At 39.7% G+C, this 24,457-nt stretch overlaps 1 protein-coding gene and 1 non-coding gene across 3 annotated transcripts in view; one reads left to right on the top strand and one right to left on the bottom strand.

Annotated features, from left to right (window-relative positions):
• Positions 1-1,265: 1,265 nt before the first annotated feature.
• Positions 1,266-24,457, bottom strand: part of ZMPSTE24 (zinc metallopeptidase STE24) — a 40,012-nt gene continuing 16,820 nt past the window's right edge. Inside the window, exons 7-10 of one of the 2 annotated variants that reach the window (XM_032877399.1) lie at positions 20,587-20,771; positions 9,445-9,549; positions 5,979-6,122; positions 1,266-2,992 (exon numbers count right to left, since the gene is read on the bottom strand). In XM_032877399.1, the coding sequence (XP_032733290.1) occupies positions 2,768-2,992; positions 5,979-6,122; positions 9,445-9,549; positions 20,587-20,771 (659 nt within the window). In that variant the 3' untranslated portion in view covers positions 1,266-2,767. The remainder of the gene's footprint in view (positions 2,993-5,978; positions 6,123-9,444; positions 9,550-20,586; positions 20,772-24,457) is intronic. The other variant, XM_032877400.1, reaches the window with a different exon arrangement.
• On the top strand, positions 8,527-8,627 carry LOC116879451. Its single transcript, XR_004385028.1, has one exon. It is a non-coding gene; the product is annotated as a small nucleolar RNA U13 (small nucleolar RNA).

The following is a 24,457-nucleotide window of genomic DNA, read 5'->3' as shown; positions in this document are numbered from 1 at the left end:
CTCTCCAAAATACTATTATAAAAAAATCTTTAGAACATTTTTAAATAAATTCTTTAAAAAAATAATTGCAACTCCCACTCCTCACACATATGCACACCTGTTAAAGGCTCTCCTTTTCCTCCAAAACATGTATCACTGTTTAGTATCTATTATATACATATTCTATTGCCTATCTCCTCCACACTAGAATGTAAACTCCATGAGGGAGCAATTCTTCTACCATCTATTTACTAGCACATCCCCCAGCACCGAGAGAACACACCTTGGTACAGAGCAGGGACTCGGTATTTGCTAAGCGACATGTGGAGAACTGAAGGCTCAGTCGTGTTTTCTTTGCACAGCACCTAGGACAGAACGTAAGGCTCTCAGGTAGTACTTAGTAAGCTTCCTGCTAGTGATGAGAAAACACTCAAAACAGTCAAAGCAACTTAGTGCATATACGTGCAGAAGAATCCAAAGGACTGATGAAGAAGACCAAGCGGAAAAAGGCTTCCTGGGGGAGGGGAATGCCACACAAAGGATTAAGGATGACAGTGAGACTATAAAGGCCAAGGGCAAGCTGGCACCATCAGTGGAACTAAAATTATTGACTTAATCCTAGGAACTCTACTCCTATCCTAAATAGAGGTAAGGTTTACTAGAAGCTCTCAGACTTCCGCAAAGGGCCAAGTTAGACAAAAGCAGCGTATACTCTACCTTTGATTTGGAGATCAACACGCTGAGGTCGTACCATTTTACCTGAGGCCTGGATCTGCTTTGTCCTGCCCCTGCACATCCAGCGAGTATCAGGGTACAGAAGGCCTCCTACTTCCTTGGCTGGCCTCTCTCCTCCTGCCCGATTGGATAATACCTCGGGAACCCACCGGTACCGTCCGCCATCCCTATGCCTGTGCCATCCATAAACTGGAGGGAACTAGGTCAAAACAATCACCTATTAACTAGCTAGTGACGGCTGCCCCAGGTAAAGGAGCCCAAGGAGGCAGGTGGAGCAGACCAGATAGGCCCAGGACCCTCTGAGCTAACGGAAATGGAGGAGGGGTTCCAGACGAAGCTTCTGAGGAAACATCAAGAACCAGCGGCGCTCTGGAACAGAGCGGGAGGAAGGCACTGAGGAGGACCAGAGCGGCTGTGGCACGGGTGGCGCTAACGTCACTCAGCGGCGGGGCTGCTGCTTCCTACTCTTCACGACTCTTCCGGGGTAATAAACATATATCTAGGTCACAAATGACACACAATTTTGTCAAATCAAAGACAAAGTCCATCAATCTGCATTGGCAATTTTTAATGTTTCACTTGTGCAGAACGGAAATTTGTATTTAAAGGCACAGAAGGAAGGAAAGGCAGTTATCACAGCATGAATTCATGGACAGAGGATGCTGGAGAAAAGCAAAGGACTGCTCCTCTTTAGCCTTAGGAAAATAAATAATGCAATACTAAACTAGACCTTTATTTTTATTGTATTTCCATGTAAAGACATTACCTAGTATGAGCTGACTAAAAGACTTTCTGGCCAGATACCAAAGGTGCAGTTGATTCCACTTTGGAATAAACGCCCAGAAGGGAAACACTACCAGAGAGTGGGAGCTCTAGGCAAAGTCAGTTCTCATTCAGAAAATGGACAGAGATTTGAAGCAGTCAAACACACAGCTCTGAAAACTGAAACTCTTTCATGATACTTGTTTTGAAAATAAAAATTAGCTGCATATCAAGAACTGTAATTTTCAAAAATGGAATCAGGCCTGATTAAATAGTACTTATGACCTCCTGATAAAAATTACAAAAATAAAAACCAAATCTCTTCTGTCCTTGAAAGAGATATAAAACTATATTTTTTCCTGAAATACCTTAAGAGAAACATCAGTATTTCACCCTTATGTCTCTTAACATTTCCTTTCTTCTTTCCACATTCTGGCACTTTAAAAATAGCAAAACCTGTTCAATAGGGCAATTTCTGCTAAGTGAAAGGATGTACTGTTTTTGAATAAAAGAGTATAAATGAGGAAAAAGCTGAAGGTTCTGAAAAATACTAGTTTACCCCTAATGGGATCATATCCACCATGTAGAAATAAAGATAAAGACTGATATTTTCCTAAAAACAAAAACAAAACCCAGTGATTTAAAACATTCTAAACATAATTTATAATTTCAAAGTAGTATTAGAAGCTCCTGATCAGTGTGAAGCAAGAGACGGAACCCAGAAATTTGGTAGAACAGTAGAACGTATTCCTCACTGCTTTCATTTAATTAACACCAGCCTTACCGATTATTTGCTTCCTTATTTAAAACATCGATTGGCCACGTTAGATCACAATAGCATGAAAGCAAAAAGAAATCTCAACTTAAGTATGAACACAATGATTTGGGACCACTGTCTCTGCCTCACACAGAGGATGCTGAGGGGGTGTTCCTCTTTTCAACATATGCCGCTAAACACATTATATGCAGATTCCATCTAAATGTGAAAATAAAACAAGTTTTGTATTTTCTCAAGTAATTTTAAAAGTCGATGGTAAATTAGATGCTAAAGATAAAACCATGCCTTTTAAAAACATTAAGCCTCAAAATTTCTTCTGGTGTTTTTTTTTTTTTAAGAAATGGATTATTAAAATCATTTTTTGACATGAGATATTAAATGTATTTAAATCTGGGTTTTTCTGTACTTAATAATTTTCCTTTAAAAAAAAAAAGTTTAAAAACATCAAGAGCTGGAACATGCTGCCAGGACAGAAATAATCAGAAATGTCTTCAGCCACAGACCCTGGGCACCTCAGTCTTGTTTTGAGTTTTCCAAAGCTTGAAGCCTTTCCAGTAGTGGAGGGTGAGAGTAATGCCACATTGAAAACAGCCAGTCCGAAACAGGGAATCCCAAGTTATCTTTGTTTAGTTTGATTAAAGCAGAATATAAGTCTTTAGCTTTCCCAAGTTTCTTGGCAAATGCATCAGCTTGAAACTCAAATCTGCGGCTTAGGACGGTTAGGCAGAAAGAGAGAACCTGAAAAAGTAAACAGAAGAGTTTTAACCACTGCCCCCGATGGCTGCATGAGCAAGGCTGCAGGGGAGGTCAGCTCAGGATAAGCAGAGCAGCAGGCCCAAAGAAAGATCACTCATATTTAGGGAATCTGAGGTGGGGAATTACTAACTGAGTTCCCCCCCGCCATCACACACACAAGCAAACAGACCAGTAACAGATCTATATCCCAATGAATGTGATTCTGACAAACAAACACATGAATTTTTTTAAGAATCTGCCATGTGCCAGCCACTGAGGGAGGCACTGGACATATTCCCCAACAATCCCACTTGGTAATTACTCTTAACTGCTGTTTCACAGATGAGGAAGGTGACATTCAGAGGAGTGAAGTAACTTAGTGGAAGTCACAGAGCTAGAAGGTGCTGGCACTGAGAATCTCGGTGGCTCCCCCGACCACGCACACCACCTTCCTCAGTGTCAGCGTTAAGTCGTGGTGATTTCCATTCAGACTCTTTCTTTCTCTATGAAAACTATATTTTTGCTCACTAATTCCACATAAGAGGCTACAGCCTCTAATGACAATCTCAAAATTGAATTTTCTACAGTGTCCTGAGCTATGGCAGCATTGCCAGAATATGTATCCAGTCACTGAAGATGAATGACCATTACAAAGGAGTAAAATTTCATTTGAAAATACAAATTTCTAGGGAAAAAACAATTTCTTCGTACACCGAAGAACTTCAGGATGAATGACGTGAATTCTAGTTCTTACCTTGAAATACTTCAGCATTAAAACAAAAAATAAGTCTCTTATTTGTACCTCTCACTGTTACTAGCAGATAGAGAGTTTCAAAATAAAGTCTGGGAGTTCCTGATACCTTCTTAAACATATATAAAGCTATTATCTGAATCTGCCTGCAATTTCTACATCTTGAATAGTTTTTTAGGACAGGATCATTATGTGGTTGGTCCCTATCGGCCTATCTGAATCTCTTATTAAACACGTAAGTAAAAACATAAGAAGATACTACACCTGCATCTTCCTGCTTTGCTGTAGGCTTCCAGACTCTTAATAGGGCAATTTTCTCAACTTTCTCAGGAAAACAGCTCTTTCCTATCATGCCTCTTTTTCTTTCTTTTAAAGAAAGAATGTCATATTGGGTTCTTTTTAAAAATTTTATTTATTTATTTGTCGGGGTGGGGGCGCAGGCAGGGGGAGTGGAGGCCCAGGGAGAAGTGGGTTCCTTGCTCAGTAAGGAGCCCAATGCAGGACTCAATCCCAGGCCCCTGGGATCATGGACTGAGCCACCCAGGCGTCCCTCCCATCATGCTTTCTTAAACACTGACGTTAAGCATAAGTTTTTTTGTTTAAGTATCTAGTCCTTTTGAGACAAATCTTCTGGGCTAAGATTTTTTAAGCAGTTGCTAGCATCTCTGCAAATTAATCACACTTCCAATTACTCTAATACCCAACATTTATTTAGGTGGTTTTGGAAGTGAACTCAACCACTCAATATAAGGAAGCAAACAAGCAAACAAAAACCCTCTGCACAGCTGCATTAGCTGCCACAAAGGATAACCACTAACTCTGTGCGTGCCTCTACTTCGAATAGGACCCTTCAAATCAGGCCAGATCTAGTAACTGCTACTTCATGAGTCTGATGATCTGGTTTTCCCATCTACGGTAGGTTAAGGATGAAAACTAGAAAAGGATAACATTAAGGCAAAGTCACATTGACAGTAGTGGATTATCAGCCTGACAGTAAGGAAGAGACAAAAAAAGTTAAATAAACAGCATAACTGCTTAAAAAGCAAAGTAGTGGGGGGTCATTTAGTATACATAGCTCACTGTCCCTAAGGCATGCCTGAACTATAACAGAAGACAGAAATGGTAGTATCATTAAAAAGTGTTCTCTTGGGGCGCCTGCCTGGCTCACTCGGTGTAGCATGCAACTCTTGATCTCGGGGTTGTGAGCTCAAGCCCCACATTGGGTATAGAGGTCACTTAAAAATAAAATCTTTAAAAAAAAATGTGTCTCTAACCTCTTTAAGCAGTAGCAAACTGCATGAGGAATTTTTATAAATATTTTCAGTAAAAAAAAAAAAGATTTTAAAGGTAGTAAGTCTCATCACTCTGGAAAACTTTTAAAATTTAAAATTTAGTTTATGTGGACAATGCTACGCAAATATGATCTATTCCTCTCTATTTTTCTTTCCAAACTTTTCCCCCTCTATAATGGAGAAACAGGATACATTTGGTTTATCTCAAAATCTTTATAACCTGTCTCAAAGAAAGAATCGTTCTGAATGGAGACATCTCAAAATCCCCAATATTATTTCTTGGCTTAATGATTTCTTGGCTTAATTTGGCTTAATTTATCAAATATCATACATGTCACTATCAGATTTGTTAATACACAGTCCCATCAATCCATGCCTTACCACCGGCATGGAGTCCCCCTACTGAGCAATCTGAGTAGTGGTTCTTAAAATTTACCTACCATAATACACCCAGTTTTGATTTAAAGGGCCTGTGGTGGGACCCCCAAGGCTGTTCTGAAGTGGGCAGTCAGAGAACAGACCAGAGGAACAGTGTCACACAGCCTCCCACATCTAGCCGTATATATACTCAACTATCACTGTTCCATTCCCTCACACGCAGAACATGCTCCGCCAAGCACTGGGGAATATGTGATTGAGGGCATAGCATTCCAATAGTTAATCTCCATCTACCAAGTCTCGGAGATATATGTTAGATCAAGGTTTCTACCACCAAAGTCTAGTCCTCCACCCCCCTCCTCCCCCACTAATAGTATGCAGCATTTGCTCATTTGGGCTTGGCTTTTTCTGCTACTTTCTTAGATGCACCAGTCAATCAAGGGACTAAAACACTTTGTTTCATCTACTTGTTAAAACTAAAGCTTTCTTTATTTCTTTCACTATCCTATAGGTACTAGATTTGAAATGCAGGGGCATATATGAGATAATTTTAACGATTATACGTTACCTCATTATAAGGTGAAAAGATAAACTGGAAGATGATCAATAATCCAATGAGAGTGGGTTGGCTGGTATGAAAACCAAACGCAGCAAAAAGCTCCTTTCGACCAATTAATACGGCAAACAAGAAGAAACACAGGAAAGAATTCATCTAGAAAGACACAAAATTTCTAACTACATAATAAGGTAATTTCACTGTGGGATCAGAAGCATGGAAAAACTAGAATCAGACATCAGGGTGTGATTCTAAGAATGGTGTTAGTGTAATCACAGAAAAAGTAATTCTAGAAAGAAAAGTAAAACTTCCCCAAATGTCTAAGCTGTATAGTTTTCTATAAGAACAGGCTTAAGTGGAGCCTCCTATGACTGAGGGTTTGAAGTGGCCAATAGCAACGGAGTATCTTCTTTCTGTAGAAAATTGAAGGGCTAGAATGGATTCTGGCTTTGTTTGCACTAAATCATAATCAGACACAAGGCCTTCCACCTCACCTTGATATGGAAGCTCCAAAAAAACAAGATTCCCTTGAATACTCTTTTTTAATTTTTAAAGATTTTATTTATTTGTTAGAGAGAGAGCACAAGCAGGGAGAGCAGCAGGCAGAGCAGGCAGAGGGAGAAGCAGGTTCCCCACTGAGCAGGGAGCCCGATGTGGGACTTGAACCTGGGATCATGACCTGAACCGAAGGCAGACGCTTAACTGACTGAGCCACCCAGGCGTCCCGCCCTGAATACTCTTTTAGGACCACTGGAGCTGTACAGAGCAGTTAGGTCCAAGAAAAAAGTAGCCGTATCTTTAACGATAAATGAGAGGGGAAAAAAAAATCAAAAGTCTGCACCAAAATATTAGTAAAGGGGTAGTGGAGTAAGGCTGGAGAACAAATACCATTCTTCCCCTTGGCAAGTCAGGATCTTGGAGGCCAGAGGTACCATATGTGAATGTGCTGCTCCAAACCATTCGCCCGTTGACCCCAAAGCTATCAGCTAAGAGTAAGGCTAGGCACAAGGTTCGCCAGCTGGCCCAGGAAGGGGTGCAAGCAGCTCTGCCATTCAGTCCTGGTAACTCAGTGGAGCCAACATGACAAGCTCCAACAAAAAACTTCACGTACAGGGAATGCCCCTACAATTATAAGCTGTGTGCCAGTTATGTCAAGTAACTACTTGCCTTTTGAAAAACAACTTTGCTTTAATACTGGGCCCATCCAGAGACTGATTCCTGACCATCGGACACTAGGATCCTGCATTCTGAGCTGCCCCTCCTAAACTGACCCACCTATAGCCAGGAAACTGTTCCACCCCAAAGCACTCCAACATCAGGCTAAGTGGCGTACACGCAAGTGGGAATGAAGGATGTCACAAAGAGAAAAGTTAAATGAGCAAGTGGCTCATACTCCCAGTATCCCAACTCCTGCCACTCTGCACCCCTCAATCAACCCTTACTCACGGGGAGCTCCCTATGATCATTAATTGAGGATAAAAAATTTGAGCACATTTTACAAATAATACAATATGCTGGCACTGGCTAAAAGAGGACTGCTGTGGCATTACAGAATCACTTGGGGCTGTGTCTGGAAAACAGCGGTGAAGGAAATACTCTCAGTGAGGGAAACTTTAGGTAGTATATCTAAATTTTAGGTAGTCTGGAAGGATAGAAGGTCTGAGCTAAGACTATATAATCGCTGGCAAATAATGGTATGGCTGAATGATCAAGGCCTTGGAATGAACTCCAGGATGGCTAAAAGATCTGGAAAAGAGGTACGTGGAAAAAGTTCCAAAATTATCCCAGAGTACGATAATACTTTGGCCCAATGTGGAAGTTCACTAAAAGAATCCACAGTAGGGGCGCCTGGGTGGCTCAGTGGGTTAAAGCCTCCGCCTTCAGCTCAGGTCATGATCCCGGGGTCCTGGGATCAAGCCCCACATCAGGCTCTCTGCTCAGAAGGGAGCCTGCTTCCCCCCTCTCTCTCTGCCTACTTGTGATCTCTGTCAAATAAATATACAAAATCTTAAAAAAAAAAAAAAAAAAAAAAGAATCCACAGTAAAGGAGACTGTCAATAAGGTAGAGAAGATACCTGCTCTGTGGATGTTAGTCGGCTTCTCTCCCCAGCCACTCTAGGACTTGGTCAAGGAGCTCTTGAACAAAGTGGCCAAGGTGCCAGGGCTGGAGTCAGTGCATTAGTCAACAACCCACACATCTCCCCACTGGCTTTCGCTGAGTGCACAGTCTATTAGAAGGGGCAGTGAACTCCACCGTGGATCAGGCATCACACACCACAGACCAGCCCACTACCTCTAGGTAGCCTGATTCCACTGCACCCCTTCCTTTGTGAAAACAGCACTGATTTTCCTCTTTAGACCAAGTACTTAAACTCGGATTTAGACTTATTTACTGTCTTACTTATTGCTATCTATCCACACAACTAGCCTCAAGCCACAGATTCATTTTCTACTGAAAGACGCAAGGCAACAGAAGGGCCCACAGAGGCTCACAAGCCTTCTCATGCAGACTGTCACCAGAACCGGTGGGCCTTTAGAAAGGTACAAAGACCCACTTCTGATCCTTATATAGTTCCTCAGTATGGTGATTGGATGGTTACGCTATTGTGTGATATCAGCCTCCCTCAAATCTTGTTACCCTGGCACATTACCCCTCTGACAGGAAAACAAAACAAAAACAAACACCCAGGGCGCCTGGGTGGCTCAGTGGGTTAAGCCGCTGCCTTTGGCTCAGGTCATGATCTCAGGGTCCTGGGATCGAGTCCCGCATCGGGCTCTCTGCTCAGCGGGGAGCCTGCTTCCCTCTCACTCTCTCTGCCTGCCTCTCTGCCTACTTGTGATCGCTCTCTGTCAAATAAATAAATAAAATCTTAAAAAAAAAAACAAAAACAAAACACCCACTTCAGACTGGGTTTAAGGCCACATCTGCTCAGAAGCAGTCAACAGGATATAGTGCTATATTGCCCAAAGCCTGACAACTGTGATAACTGCTGCTTTACAGCTGATTTAGACCCCAGAGGAGGAATGTTATAGGAACTGTTACTTTCTTCTCTATAGCCACTACAGGTCTCTTCAATAGTGGCTTGTAAATGAGAAAGAAAGTTTAAAAAGAAAGCATTTTAATTAATGTCCACCTTATCAAGGCACACGGCTTTTGATCTTTGCAGTTCCTAGAGCTGAGTGACTCCGGAGGTGGCCACAATGGTGGCAACAGCAATAAACACTGACACGGTCCTTACCGCTTCCACACACTACTCCAAACTCTTTACATGCCTTAGTTCATTTATTCTCAAATCAGTCAAGATGTAAGACTGGGACAGAGACAGAGAGAGCTTAAGGAACTTGCCTGAGGTCACAGGTAGTAAGTTAGGGAGCTGTGAGATGAAGCCATCTCTCCACCAGACCACCTCTCCTGCCTGCCATACTTCCCTTTCGTTGACTATCATGCCATAAAAAGAGAACTGTCACTCCCACTTACCTGGCTGATAATGATATTTTTGACTGTGTGTCCCAACTTCCAGTGCCCCAGTTCATGGCCAAGTACAGCAAGCACCTCCTCATTTTTACATCCTTGTTTCTTATTCTAAATCAAAGAACGCATTGAAAATAAATTAACAACCTTCAAAAAGTTTATGCTTTTTAACCCAGTAAGAGGCCTTCTTAGATTCTAGCTAACTTAAGAAAACAATCAGACCTTTATACAAAACTTCTCATCCACTTAATAAAACATTCTCTGAATCACTCCATGGTAGACACTGGGTTAAACATTGGAGAAAGAATCATGAACAAGACAGATATTCCCTGACTTCATGAAGCTTACAGTCTAATTTGGATTAGGAAAAAAGAATGTTAAAAAATAAGTATCAATAGACAATATTTAAATAAATCATGACAAAGTTATATGACAGCCATATTGTTTCCAAAATTATGTTCTGACATGGGGAAATGGTTTATTAGGTGAAGAAAGCATGATACAAAACTAAAAATAATGACTCCAATTAAAACTAAAAATAATGATTCTAATTATGAAAAAGTGAAATGTAAAATAAAAACACAAATACAGAAAACAAGCTGGATGTATATCAAATGTTAACAGCAGCTTTTTCTATATGATACAATTATACTGATGTTTAACTGTTCTGTATCTTTCCTATATTCCAAATTACTTACAAATAAGCACGTATCACTTATGATAACCCCCCCAATACACCATGAATTGCCTTTAAAATATCGAGACTTCCAAGTTAAGATGGCAGAAAGAACATTCACAATTCACAACTAATGTGACTCCTTCCAAAATCTGCAATAAAACTACAGTCAAGGGAACTTTTTTAAAAGATATAAACCCGCATGGATGGGGAAAACATAAAAGGTGACTACAGCAACATTCTGAAAGCAGGAAAGCAGATGGGCATATGAACAGACTTAGCAGATAAAGAAAGCTGACTCACAAGGCAGCAGTAGACCAAACAGAACCAGCCTGATTTACACCACACAGTCTACAAAGGGCTTGCGAACTAACAATACTAGGTACTTCTGGAACTGGGAGAAAAGGGGAAGGCCCTACAAAAGTGGTTAAAGCTCCAGATTCCTTCTTCAACTCCACACCAAAAGGCAACTGCTCCTCCCTCATTTGTGGCAAGAGCCCGAACATTTATTTTCTCTGGACAGGGCAAAAGAAGAGAACCTTCCAAACAAGGGTTGGGGATAGTGGAGGGCTAGAGTGCGCTGGCAACAGACTATGTATCTGGTCAGCCGTAGGTAGGGTATGCTGAATACTGACAACCCTCTCTCCTGACCCAGTCTTCTCCCTGCACCTGGCTCCCAGAACATTACCCTCCAGGCAGAGAAGATCAAAAGAGTACTCCCTGGGAACTCTGACGACTCCACCAGGAAAGGCTGGAGGATACTAACACCAGGTGTTGTCCGGCCAAGAAGCCCACCCAGGCCAGCCTATAGCGAAGCCCAAAGTGAACACGCCTTATCGACAGTCTCAGAGATTCCAATCAAGTTTTTAATCCCATTCTCCTACTAAGGAGTAGACAACCAAGAATTACCAGATATATGAGGGAAGTTGTTAAGATGGGAGATCCAGAAAAAGAGCAGTATGGAAGAAATAGACATTATATAAGGAGAAAATTTTAATTTTTTCGAAACCCTTCAAGACATATGAAGACTGGGCCAGGAAAGGTGAAAAAATAAGTACGAAAATCGCTAACATTTATTAAACAATGACTACATAGACCCTCTGTGCTAAATACTTAATTATCTCATTTATACACCACAACCGCCATATGACACAATTCTTATTATTTCCACTTTATGGTTGAGAAAATCTAAGCACAGAGAAGTTAACTAATTTCCCTCTGGCCACACAGCCAAACTCTGGCATCTGAAGCCAGGCAGTCTGGTGCCAGAGACCTGTGCTTTCACTTCTACACAACTATGGATGTAAAAGTAAATTATTCAACATTCATCAGTCAAATAAAATAATTTTAGTTGACACATGTGTAGCCACTTGCATATTATTACAGTACCGGAAAATAATTAAACATAAATGGCAAATGGTCATATCAATGATGAAATACGTTTACTAAGCCACAAAATATTGTTTATAAACTTCCCAGATTCAAAGTAAATAGTGCCAATACACAATGAACAATGTAATCTTATACACACTCACACATGTACACACACATATTCACTTATCAACACAAACAAACATACACACACACCCACCACTAGATGCTAGCTTCTGGCAATGTTACTAACTAAATAGTCTGAAAAACTCTCAGATATCTAAAAATGCTTATTAACAGGTTACAAATATCCCTTTAAAAAAATTTTAAAAGATTTTATTTATTCATTTATTGGAGAGAAAGAGAAAGTGCGCACACAAGTGGGGAGGGGGCAGAGGGAAAGGTAGAAACAGGTTCCCAGCTGAGTAGAGAGCCCCGCATGGGGCTTGATCTCAGGACTCTGAGACCATGACCTAGCCAAAATCAGCCACTTAACTATCTGAGCCACCCAGTAGCACCATAAATATCCTTTCAGACATATAGTTTAGTTCATTAGAAAGTAAGGGAAAGTCAAAGGTGAGGAGTTGAAATTGAGATCCTTTGCATAAATCCATGAAGAACTACACTCTGAGTCAGATCACGTGAGCTAGAAAAAAATACAGTGGCAAAATCACCCAAACGTGTCAAGTCTTACCTAAAATGGGGGGAAAAAAGAGCCTCTGATTAAAAATCATGGGGCACCTGGGTGGCTCAGTGGGTTAAAGCCTCTGCCTTCGGCTCAGTCATGATCCCAGAGTCCTGGGATTGAGCCCTGCATTGGGCTCTCTGCTCAGCGGGGAGCCTGCTTCCCTTCCCCTCTCTCTGCCTGCCTCTCTGCCTACTTGAGATCTCTGTCTGTCAAATAAATAAATAAAATATTTTTTAAAAAATCAAAATCAAAATCAAAATCAAAATCACGGGGTGCCTGGGTGGCTCAGAGGGTTAAGCCTCTGCCTTTGGCTCAGGTCATGGTCTCAGGGTCCTGGAATAGAGCCCCGCATCGGGCTCCCTGCTTGGCAGGGAGCCTGCTTCCCCCTCTCTCTCTGCCTGCCTCTCTGCCTACTTGTAATCTCTCTCTCTGTGTCAAATAAATAAATAAAATCTTAAAAAAAATCAAATCAAATCAAAATCAAAGTCATGATTGGTATGGTCCAGAAAAATCCCAAGCTGACAGATTAAAGTACTTCCAGTTTGGTAGTATTGGGGACAAATGACAGAAGCAAATGCAAATCCTCTAAATGAGCCGTGCACTCTAAACTCAGACCCCTCAGGATTCCTAAAGATTAAAATCAGTGATGCATTTTGAGCTCACAATAAAAATTGCCAAAGACTTCAAAAAATGATGGAACAATGATTAAGAGCAGAAAAAATAAAGAGCATCATTAGCTCCAAGGACTTTAGATAATGCAACTATTGGATACAAAATACTTTTAAAAGCATACTCTACACAAAAAAGAGATCTAAGAACATGAAGAATAGGAGATATCCATAAACAACCAAACTGATTTGAAAAAGAAACAGAGCTTTAAAATTAAAACGCAATGGGCTGGTTAAAGAATGGAATAAATATACCCAGAGAAAGAATCAGTGCACTGGAATGTAGAGACCAAAAGACAGAAAATATAAAAGAGTGATGACCACTTGTGGAAGACAGAATGAGCTATGTATGTATCATTCATGTAAATGGATATGGATGTAACATTCACCTAACTGGAATTCCAGAAAGATAGACTGGTGAGAATGGGAAAGAGGCAACACTTAAATGTGTAATTGGCTAAGAATTCTCAAAACTTCAGGAAAGATATAAGTTGTTCGACATAGGAACAACAATACATCCCAAGTAGGACTGAGATAAAGAAGTCTGTACCTACAGAACATGAAAATCAAAGAGAAATCTTAAGAACAACCACACAGAGCTATAAAGAAATGACAGTAAGCCTAGAGCAGATGTTTTCAACAGGAACAAAGTAAGCTACAATGTAATGGAATGGCATCCTTTTTTTTTTTTTTTTTTTTTTTTTAAATTTATTTGAGAAAGAGAGTGAGCACAAGCAGGGGAAGGCCAGAGAGAAGAAAGAAGTGGACTGATGTGGGGCTCTCTGCTCAGCTGGGAGTCTGCTTCTCCCTCTCCTTTTTCCCCTCCCCTTGATTTGTGTTCTCTCTCACTCTCTCTCTCTCTCTCTAATAAATATTTAAAAATAAAAATAAAGTGCTAAATAAGAGAGTCTTGAATTGACATTCAAGAATGAGAATGAAATAAAAACAAAACCCAGAAATGTCCAAATGTCCAAAAACAAAACCCAGAAATGTTTTAGCAACGTATACTTCTAGAAGAAGTAAAGTTATGTCTAAAAGGATGGTGTAAGATGAATAAGGAATGGTAAGCAAAGAAACAGGTAAGCATAGGGATAAGTCTAAATAATGACTGTATAAAATAATAATGCTAATTTATGGGGTAAAAATTAAACAAAACTAAAACACAAGATGAAAGGAATAATTGGGTTAAAGTGTGTATAGTCCCTGGATTGGGTAGGAAGCAGTGAAGATACTGGATATTTTAAGATTTTAAGTTATATATTTTAAGATATTTAAATTGTAAATTAAGTTAAGCTTAATTTTTAACAGCAGTCATTGAAAGAACAATCATACAAGAACCTTCCAACCTGAATAACAACTCAAATATAATTTTTTTTAAAAACCCTGATACAGCTCTAAAAAAAGAAAAGGAAGGTGTACGTGTGTATGTTTGGGATTAGGGTGGGGGTATGGAAAGGACAGAAGAAAAGGGCATAAAATAATATGGTAGAAATAATCCCAAATATATCAGTAATTACAACATATATAAATAAACTAAGATTAAAAAAAAAAAGATAGTGACTTAGTTTGGATTTAAAAACAACCATAAGGGGTGCCCGGGTGGCTCAGTCGGTTAAGCGTCTGACTTTGGCTCAGGTCATCTCAGGGTCCTGGGATAGACAGAGTCCGTGTGGGGCTCCCCAATCAGCAGGGAGTCTGCTTGTCCCTCTCCCTCTGCCCTTCCCCACACTCATGCTCTGTCTCTCTGATAAATAAATAAAATCTTCAAAAGATAAATAAATAAAAATTTAAAAAACCGTAAAAACAAAACCTACGTATATGCCCTGTATATGGCATCTAAGACAGAGGACGGTAAGGTGGGAAGTAAAAGGATGAATGAGATTATGGTGGATGGCTGTACAACATGACGAATATACTAAAAACCACTGCACTGTACATTTAAAAATAGTAAGTTTTAGCTCAATATTTTTTTTAAAAAGTAAATGGATGACATCTAGCAAACTTTAGCCAAAAGAAGATTGGTGTAGCTATATTAACATCAGACAAAATCAACTTAAAAGGCGACTCAAGGGGTGCCTGGCTGGCTCAGTTGGTGGAGCATGGGACTCTTGATCTTGGGGTGGTAAGTTCAAGCCCAACATTGGGAGTAGAAATTACTTAAAAATAAAATTGTAAAAAAAAAAAAAAAAGATGACTTAACAGCATTATTAAAGAAGGTCACTACAGAATGGTCAAAAGTTCAATTTACCAGGAAGATGCATTAATTCTAAATTTATATGTACCTAATACGATTTCTTTGGAATATATCAGTTCTGACAAATCTATTAATAGAGGATATTAACATACCTCTCTCAATAACTGAAACGTAAAGCAAATAAAGTATCAAAGAGATATAAAGATTGGAACCAAATAATAAACAAACCTGATCTACTGACATACACAGTATGTTGCAACAAAGAATTGGAGAATATGCATCCTAGCAAAGTGAAGGCTAAGGGTTTTGAAATAAACTGCAGCTACTTAAAAGGATGAAGTACAAAAAAACCAGATGAATATGGAACTGATTTTGTTTTATACAATTCAGAAAATGTAACCTAATGGGAACACAAATGGCCACATTTATTCTACCACTTTCCCCCTTCCTCCCCAATTCCTCTGGGTAGATACATGAGAAAGAGGATAAACAGATTTGCAAGATAGTATTGACATTTATTATCTCTTTTCTTTTCAAATATTAGAATTTAGGTCAGAGCACATCTGGTAGGCGAAGAAAAGAATGAGAAAACTGACCTAGTTCTTTAAAAGGCAGAGAGACACATGTGTACCTGTACCTTCAGGGCTGTTAAGCAAGAGTACCAATTTTAAGCACCAATTAACAGACATCTATTCTAAGGGGGAAATAAAGAGTGAAAATTCACGTATGAAGATATTCACAACAAGAATATTTTTAACAGCAAAAAACTGGAAACAATCCATACCTCCAATAGGAGAATGATGAAAAAAATGATAATTTATAAAGATGAGAAACACATAGTAAGATACTTATGGTCAGCTGAATTATTCATGTTTTCTAACTTTTCTATTGCTTTCATAATAAGCAAAAATGTGCCTGTTTGGTTTAATAGTAATAATAATGGTAATAGCTCCCATTCCGTAATGGCCTATGTGGCAGACACTGGATGTATTAGGCATTTTATATGCAGTTCACTATTCTCCGCTACAATAAGGCAGCTATCAGTAGATAAGGTAACGTGGTCCTCAGACTTTGTTTTCACTAGCTGCCAGCTTCCCGATATGAACTATGAATTCTCTCATAGAAGCAGCTCTCTGCTAGATAGCACAGGCCTCTGTGTCCTAGCATGAGGCTGGTTTTAGGACACTATTAGAAAGTACACAGAGTTACAAAGATTTGGAATGACGACAGCTTAATAAACAAGGGTCACTTCCCACACAAAGAAGACTTACTTCCTTGTGATAGATTCTTGGACAAAATTAGATTTCCTTTACTTCCCAAACTAACTTCAAGTAAAGGAATAAAGAGAACTATCACACATCTTCTACTTTTCTATATCACTTTCTTTTTTACAAGATTTATCCACTGACTTGTTTGATCCCAATACCACCAAACTGGGCGGAGGGGGGGGATTATTTTCATTTTAGAGATGAAGAAAAGGAAGCTGACAAATTAAAAATGTCTTGCTTCAGATCATCTTGCTAGTGAGTAGTGGGTAAATCCCGACCCCACATCTCTGAGACCTGTGCCCTTTCTATTACTCTTATTAACTGGGAAGACTTACACATAACCCTAGCACTTGCTTGGACATACTTCTTTTCTTCCCCCAAAGGGCAGCTTTTCTGTAGTTTTATTTTCCCTTTTACTCAAACTACTTTCGAGACAGGTTGTTCCAAACATTGTCTGTCTCCAGAAGGATAAAATGTCAGAGTTAAGTTTCCTCCACATCTTTTAAAATGTTAGTAACCAATACAGAACCATTCACCAAAATGTTACTAGCTCTGAGCTGAGAGGAGGGATTTCAGATCACTTAGTTTTCCTTCTTTAGACTTCAGTTAAAAATGAAATGCTGGGACGCTTGGGTGGCTCAGTCAGTTGAGCAGCTGCCTTCGGCTCAGGTCATGATCCCAGTGTCCTGGGATCAAGTCCCACATGGGGCTCCTTGCTCAGCGGGGAACCTGATTCTCCCTCTGCCTCTGCCTGCCTGTGCTCTGACAAATAAATAAATAAATAAAATCTTAAAAAAAAAATGCTTCCTTTTCTCTCCATCATCCAGATTGAAAACCATCTTTGCAGCCCCCCACCCCACTGCACTGTACACAGTAGGCGTTCAGGAGCAGGTGACTAAACCACTGTTTCCTAAACTTCTGCTACATCTGTGTGCTCTCTGTGTGATTATTTACTCAATAGCTTTCTTTAAACCAATTCACTTTTTTAAAACTTAGCCTTGTCCTAAATGGCCATATTCATGAAATCGCTGTATGCTAGTTCTATCTCTGTCCTAATGTACCTTAATAAATATACAGCTATTCAAATTTAAAATACTGCTATGCTACCTAAAACAGTGGTATGGCACATACACTGGAAAGCACTACAGTTAATGAGTGTTGAGTCAAATTTGTTGTTGTTGTTTTTATGAACTTTTTAATTTTAATTCCAGTATAGTTAGCATACAGTGTTATGTTAGTTTGTGTACAATATAGTGATTCGACACTTCCATACAACACCGTATACTCACCACAAGTGTGTCCCTTAATCCCCATCACCTACTTCACCCATCCCCCTCCCCACCTCCCCTCTGGCAACCATGAGTTTGTTCTCTATGGTTAAGCGTTGGCTTCTTGCTTTGCCTTTTTTTTTTTCTTCCTTGCTTGTTTTGTTTGTTAAATGCCACATATGAGCAAAATCATATGCTATGTCTTTCTCTGTGTTGAGTCAGTCTTTGACTTCCTTCACTCTCCATAACAGCAATCACCAGGTACTTTAAATCCATCTTTTACCATGACTCTTGCACTTATTCTGATTCTCACTCTAGTGCAGACCCTCATTATCTTGGTTACCTTAATGCAATAGGCCCCTAGAAGTCACCCTGCCTCCAGTCTGCTCATCCCGTATGCTGCCACTAAACTGTAATCTTCCTAAAGCAAGCTTTGGCTCCTACCCAAATCAATCTAACCCTTCCAGGACACTGGAAACCACTCGATGTCTTCAGGAAGAATTTTACAAACTGATCCCAGTCTACCTTTCTATCTCCATCTATAAAAATCCACATAATTATTAGTCTTAGGATAGCCAACATGTAGTTTTGTTTTGTTTTAAATCTCTATAGTTTTATTCATTCCATACCTTCAACCTGAAAAGCCCCATTCCCAGTCAAAATTCTACTTAGGTCAGGTATCTTCTAAGAAAACTGTCTATTAGAATTCTCAGTAATTTCTTAACTACTAAAGGCCACACTATTACAGCCACTTTTACCACACCCTGCTTTCATTTATGGGCTATTTGTATTCATGGCTAGTTTCCTCTACTACAGGTTCTTCAGGGCAGGACTATGTCTAATGTATCTTTGTTATGTAACCTATACCTAGATGCTAAAAATTTGTAGTTATCAATGAAATTAAGCTTTTTAAGTCAGCAAAATAACTCAAACTCTACTCAACACATTTCTAAAGACTATCTAATCTTTTGTAGGATTTAAGCCAAAAAATAATGTTCCCCTAAACACTAAAAGGTCAGTAATTTCATTACATTGTTTGAAATGGACCACTACCTAACGTCATTGTTTGGCTATGATGTTATCTGCCCCCCATCCACACACCCCTGAATGTGGTTACCTCTTAAGCAGCCTGACTTGCTCAACTTACATGATTCCGCCGTGCTGCCTCTGGGTTACCCTTTCTGGACTTCAGTTTTCCTACTGATAAGATGACCTTAAGATCTCTTCCTAGCTTAAAATCCGGATGCTTATTCAGACCAAAGTGACTTTTATTCCGTCATCCTAACTGGCAGGATAACCCCACTTCAAAAACAAGCAAAATCAAAGCAGTTAGCCCTCTCCCAATGCTACTTAATCCCTTCACAGACTCTTGCTTCATGTACATACATATGATAGGCTAGGCACTTTACTTGACTAGCTTTTTTAGCATCAAAATAGATGTTCAAAAGATAATAGTTATTTTCTGGTAGTTAAAATGTATAAAATGGAGTACAAGGTATTTCCCCTATACTGTTTCATTTACCTCCCAACCCTAAAAGGCAGGCATCTATAGTCCAGTATTTCTCAACCAGGAATGACCTTGCCCCACAAACCCTACCCTATCCCCCACCAGGGCCATCTGGCAATGTCTGGAGATATTTTTGGTTGTAACAATTGTCGGGGGTAGGGAAGGTTGATACTGGCATGTAGTGGGGAAAGACCAGGGATATTGCTAAACATCCCTATGATGCACAAGATACTCTCCCACAACAAAATTTACCTGGCCCGAAATGTCAATAGTGCCAAGGTGAGAAACCCTGCTAGTATCACCCTTTAGTTAAGAAATCCAGAACAGGGACGCCTGGGTGGCTCAGTTGGTTAAGCAGCTGCCTTCGGCTCAGGTCATGATCCCAGCGTCCTGGGATCGAGTCCCGCATCGGCCTCCTTGCTCATCAGGGAGCCTGCTTCTCCCTCTGCCTCTGCCTGCCATTCTGTCTGCCTGTGCTCGCTCTCTCTCCCTCTCTCTCTCTGACAAATAAATAAATAAAAATCTTAAAAAAAAAAAAAAAAAAAGAAAGAAAGAAATCCAGAACAGAGCTTAACTTACTTACCCAGAGTTACGTAAACTCAAAATCATCTCTGAATGACACCAAAGCCAATAGCACATTCCCATATATATACAAATACTGACGGCTGTCTCTGATTAAATCTGGGTTGTTTCTTATCACTAGTCCTTCTCCCCCATTTAGTCTTGGTACTTGAGATCTTGCTTATCAGCCTCAGCTCACCTCATCCAGGGAAGAATTCAGAAAAAGTTTCTGAGTCTTAAGTCAGATTTAAGAAATGTCTTCTCAAAAAAAAAAAAAAAGTCTTCTCTTGTGCTCCCACTGCATCTGGGATACACAGCTTCACTATTAAAATTATCATATTGTACTGGGCTTCTTCTCTTTAGACCATAAGCTCCTCAAGAGCCAAGTTTCCCTCTTATTCTTACACTTCCAGTGCCAAGCAAAGTGTCTCAGCACAAAATGTGTTTCATAAATATTTGTCAAACAAACAAAAGAAAACTGACCACACTGTACAGTGTACCCAAGGACACACAGCTACTAAATGACAGAACCAGGATTCAAATCCAAGTCTCTCCAGTGCCGAAGCCTATCACTAGCGTGTCTCAATGAGCTAAAAATCAGATGTTTACCTTCTCTTTATCCTGCCTGGGAGAATTCTCTGAACATAAACATATAAGGAATATATAGAATGTCCCTGTTTTAAAGATAGATTATAGTCATAAGAATTTTCCTATCTTAAGCTTCCAAGTTTCATGTGTATGTTCTGCAAAAGCTTGCAAGGTAGTTAGCATATAATAATAGTGATAATCTCTCCCAAATACCAGAATTATAAAGGGGCCATGGGATTCTTATCTGACAGTCTCCTTGAATTTACAGCTCACTACATAGAAACTGATGTTATTTTGAGTTGTCATAGGAACTGTTTATAAAAACGAAGCCAGGGTCTCTTAGGAAAAGAAGAACTCACTTTAACTTTAGCTTTTATTTCTTCACTGTCCCCTTCTCCATCTTTGCGGGGTTCCATGCCAGACTCCTCCAGGATGTCTTTGTTTAGTACAGAATACTCTTCTAGTAGAGTGTCAAACAAAACTATTCGCTTGTTCTTGAAGAAGCCATAAAAATAAGCATTGCTGTGGGAAGAGCGTTTAGATCCTAAGGAAAAGACAGTTCAAAGCATGGAAAATAATTAAAAAGTTTGGGGTTCTTTGGAGAGACTCCTAGAAATTGCATTACTGGAAAGGACATTAACATTTTCAAACTGTTTAATACCTGAAGAAAACTGTTATCAACATAAATCACCACCTGCAGTGGAGAGCGTCTGCTTCCCTAAAGTTTTGCCAACAAATACTTGTGCTTGTCGCAGCTTTATAGCAATAAGTAAATAAGTCTAAATATCCAATAGTAGTGGAATGATTAAATTATGGTAGAGCTGTGAAATGGAATTTTAACCAGCCAGAAAAAAAGCAATACTTCTGAAGAATCTTAACAAGACAGGAAAAAGCTCACCAATATACTGTGGAGGATATAAAACATATATATACATAGTTTTATAATTGTCATGGAAAAAAAGTATATGTAAATAGAAAAGCATAGAACAGGCCTATAAAGACATATTTCAAAATACTGAAGTGTTTACCACTGGCTTCTAGAACTATGGATTTTGTTCCCTCCTTTATACTTTTCAAGGCTTTTTAAAATACGTATACTTACTTCTATTATCAGAAAAAGTTAAAGCTATTTTTAAAGAGACTGGGGAAAAAAACATACCTAACAGTATACAGCTAACGAGAGCTGAACTATGGTTAATTTTTTAATTTGCTTCTTTATATTTTTCTTTATTTTCTAAATGTTCTACACTGTGCAGGAACCTGTGTGGTTAAGAGCAGACTTTGGGTTCAAATCTTGGCTCTGCCATGTAGTAGTTGTGTAAATGTAAGAAATTTCCTTAACTTCCTTTAGCTTTTTTTACCAGTTTATGACATGAGGCTAATCTCTACCTGACTGAGCTGGATTAAAGATTACATGATAAATTCTAAGCGAATCAACCCATATGCTGCCTGATCCATAAACTATTACTATTACTTATACACATTTTTTAAAAGAAATGATAAAACATTCGTTTCTCTTGAGAACTTGAGCTATCTCAGAAAATATATATTCTATATCTACTCATACTTCTAATATAAATTATGGTTAACAGTAGGTTTAGGATATAGTATATTCTACATATATAGCAGTATGCTTGGAGTATGTCTAGAATTTAGGAAGGCTTTAATAAGTTGTAGCTTATTTATTTTATTATTTTCTCATTTTTTGGTTTCATTGCCTAGAAAAGCCAAACATGTGGTCCAATTCTGACAGTGGTATAGGACCTCAGTATCTGGAGTATCATGTATCAGTCAGAGGTCTTACAGTTCTCTCTCATTTCTGTCTTCTCCGATTCTAATTTTTAAGTACAAGTATTTCTTAAAAGCTGCCTTAAGTTATTTATGGAAACAGGCAAACTGTATACTTATAAACAAAATAAAGTTAATGTCTTAATATCTCCCACTGGTCCAAATTTCTCAAAGTGTAGCCCAAGGAATACCTACACCAGAATTATCTAGGGACACTTGTTAAAAGTAGATACTAAAACACCTGGGAATGGAGCCCAAGAATCTGTCTTTGAACAAACTTACAGTCACTAAAGCTTATAGGAGTCCCGGCCCTAGACCATAAGCATTTTGTATCACTGTGCTGGCATATAATATATATTCAATGAGCGTTTACAGAATGGGTTGATGAGGCCACTTGAAGTAATATACTTAAGAACTCTGAAAACCAATGTAAGGCATTGCCATCTGTGTCTTTCTGTTTAATGATGTCTTACCTTCACCTTTCAGCAGCATTTGACACAGCTGACCGCTCCCGCCTCGAAAGACTTTCTTCTCCTATCTCAAAAGAAATACCACTTTCTCCTGGACTTCCTACCTCCATGGTCTCTCCTCCTCAGCCTCCATTACTGGCTCTTCCTCTCCTGCTGACTCCAACCTGAAGCCCCTTCTCTTCTCTAAATGCCCCCATCCATGGCATTAAACAGCATCTGTGTCAGATGCTTTCCTATCAATATTCTGTCCCCGACCTCTCCCTAGAACTCCAGGTTCATATATCCAGCTGCCTATCTGCCATCCTTACATCTCCACAGGGATGTCTGTAATGCAGATTTGTTGTTTATATTCCTGTGTGTGTATGCCTGTGTGTGCGCTTTTCCCCTGCCCAGTGTCGAATTCTCCTTTCAGTGTTGAGGGACTTTCTCACCATGTAAGTGTTGTGGGAGACTCCTGGCACCTGGCCCACACCCTGGCTCAGTCAATCAGATACACCCACCCACTGGGGACTCTGAAGATTGAGCTAATTACGCAAAGAAGCAAGGCAGCGAGGAATTAATGCCATGGGTGCTAGTGGCAGGATGTTAAGAGAGCAAACTGCCAATTTCAATAGCAGGGTTGTCAGCAGACTGGTTCTACAGTGAGATTCTGAGCTCCTCCTCTCCCTGGGAATAGCCCATTTTCCAAGCTTGTAAACTTAACCTTCCTGATGATTTTGTGAGCTATCAAAGACTGTCTCGATAAGAAATCTTCCTGTTTCAATCAGCCATAGTTGGCTCACTGCTTACTCGGAGCTAACCACTGCTTAAGGAACTCTAATACAGTGTTCAACAGATACCTCAACATGTAACAGAACTTAATCCCCCCACCCCCACATCTGCTCTTCACTCAGTTTCCCCATCTCTGTAAACCACCATTTATCCAGCTGCTCAGGTCAAAAATCTAGGTCATTACCCTTAATGCCTCTGTTTCCCCAATTCCTTCACAGGTAATCTGTGAGTAAATTTCTTCAACTCTCCTTCTGAACCAGATCCCCAGTGCATCTACTTCTCTGCATAGATTACTACTGTAATATCCTAATCTAAGCCGCCTGATCTCTGCCCTGACCACGGCCACGGCCACAGCCTCTGAACAGCTCGCCGGCTGCCACTCTTGCCCTCCCACTATAATCTCTTCTCCAGAGAGCAACCCACAGTATTTAAAAACTACAAACCAGACCATGTCACTAAAACCTTCAATGGCTTTTCCCCCCGAACTTTCAATAAGACCCAAGCTCTTCTCCTGATTCACCAAGGCCTATGTAGTCTGACTCCCGCCTGTGTCTCACACTTCGTTTCCTCACATCCTCCTGCTGTGCTGTAGCCACACTGGGCTTTCTTTTGTTTCCTGCCGACACAAAGCTCTAGAAGGTCTTCCCACTGATCTCAGCATGGATGGCTTCTTCCTTTAGGCGTCAGCTCAAATTCATTTGTTCAGAGAGCTCTTGCCTGATGACCCAATCTAAAGTTATCTATCTACTCAGTCATCCTTGATCACATCACACTAGTTTCGTTCTCTGCACAACACTTGCTCTCTGATAATTTTTTAGAACACAATATTGGTTTTTCACTACAATATCCCTATCAACTTACAGATCCATAATGTATGTTGTTGTTATTAGTAATAACAATCATTCAAAATATTTCTAAGCATTATTACTATTATTTTAAAAATTACATTACAGACCAGTAAACTTATGTTTAGCAAAGGTAAGCTGCCAAAGTCACAACAGGTAACTTGTGATAAAACCGGGATGAAAGCCTATTGACCCCACAATCTCACCTCTGAAATGCTACCTTCCACCTACTCAATTTTTTTTTTTTTTTTTTAAAGAAAAAACAAGCTCTGGCCAGTTTTACTAAAGAAAAAGCCTTGTATGACTCACTTTTCACCAGTCTGTCCTGGCATGCTTCTAATGATAGGAGAATGACT

Source organism: Lontra canadensis, unplaced genomic scaffold (assembly GCF_010015895.1).
Source record: "Lontra canadensis isolate GAN:19392208 unplaced genomic scaffold, GSC_riverotter_1.0 scaffold60, whole genome shotgun sequence".
Taxonomy (NCBI): Eukaryota; Metazoa; Chordata; class Mammalia; order Carnivora; family Mustelidae; genus Lontra; species Lontra canadensis.
Note: the sequence above shows the minus strand (reverse complement) of the source record. Positions and strands in the feature narration are given on the sequence as shown.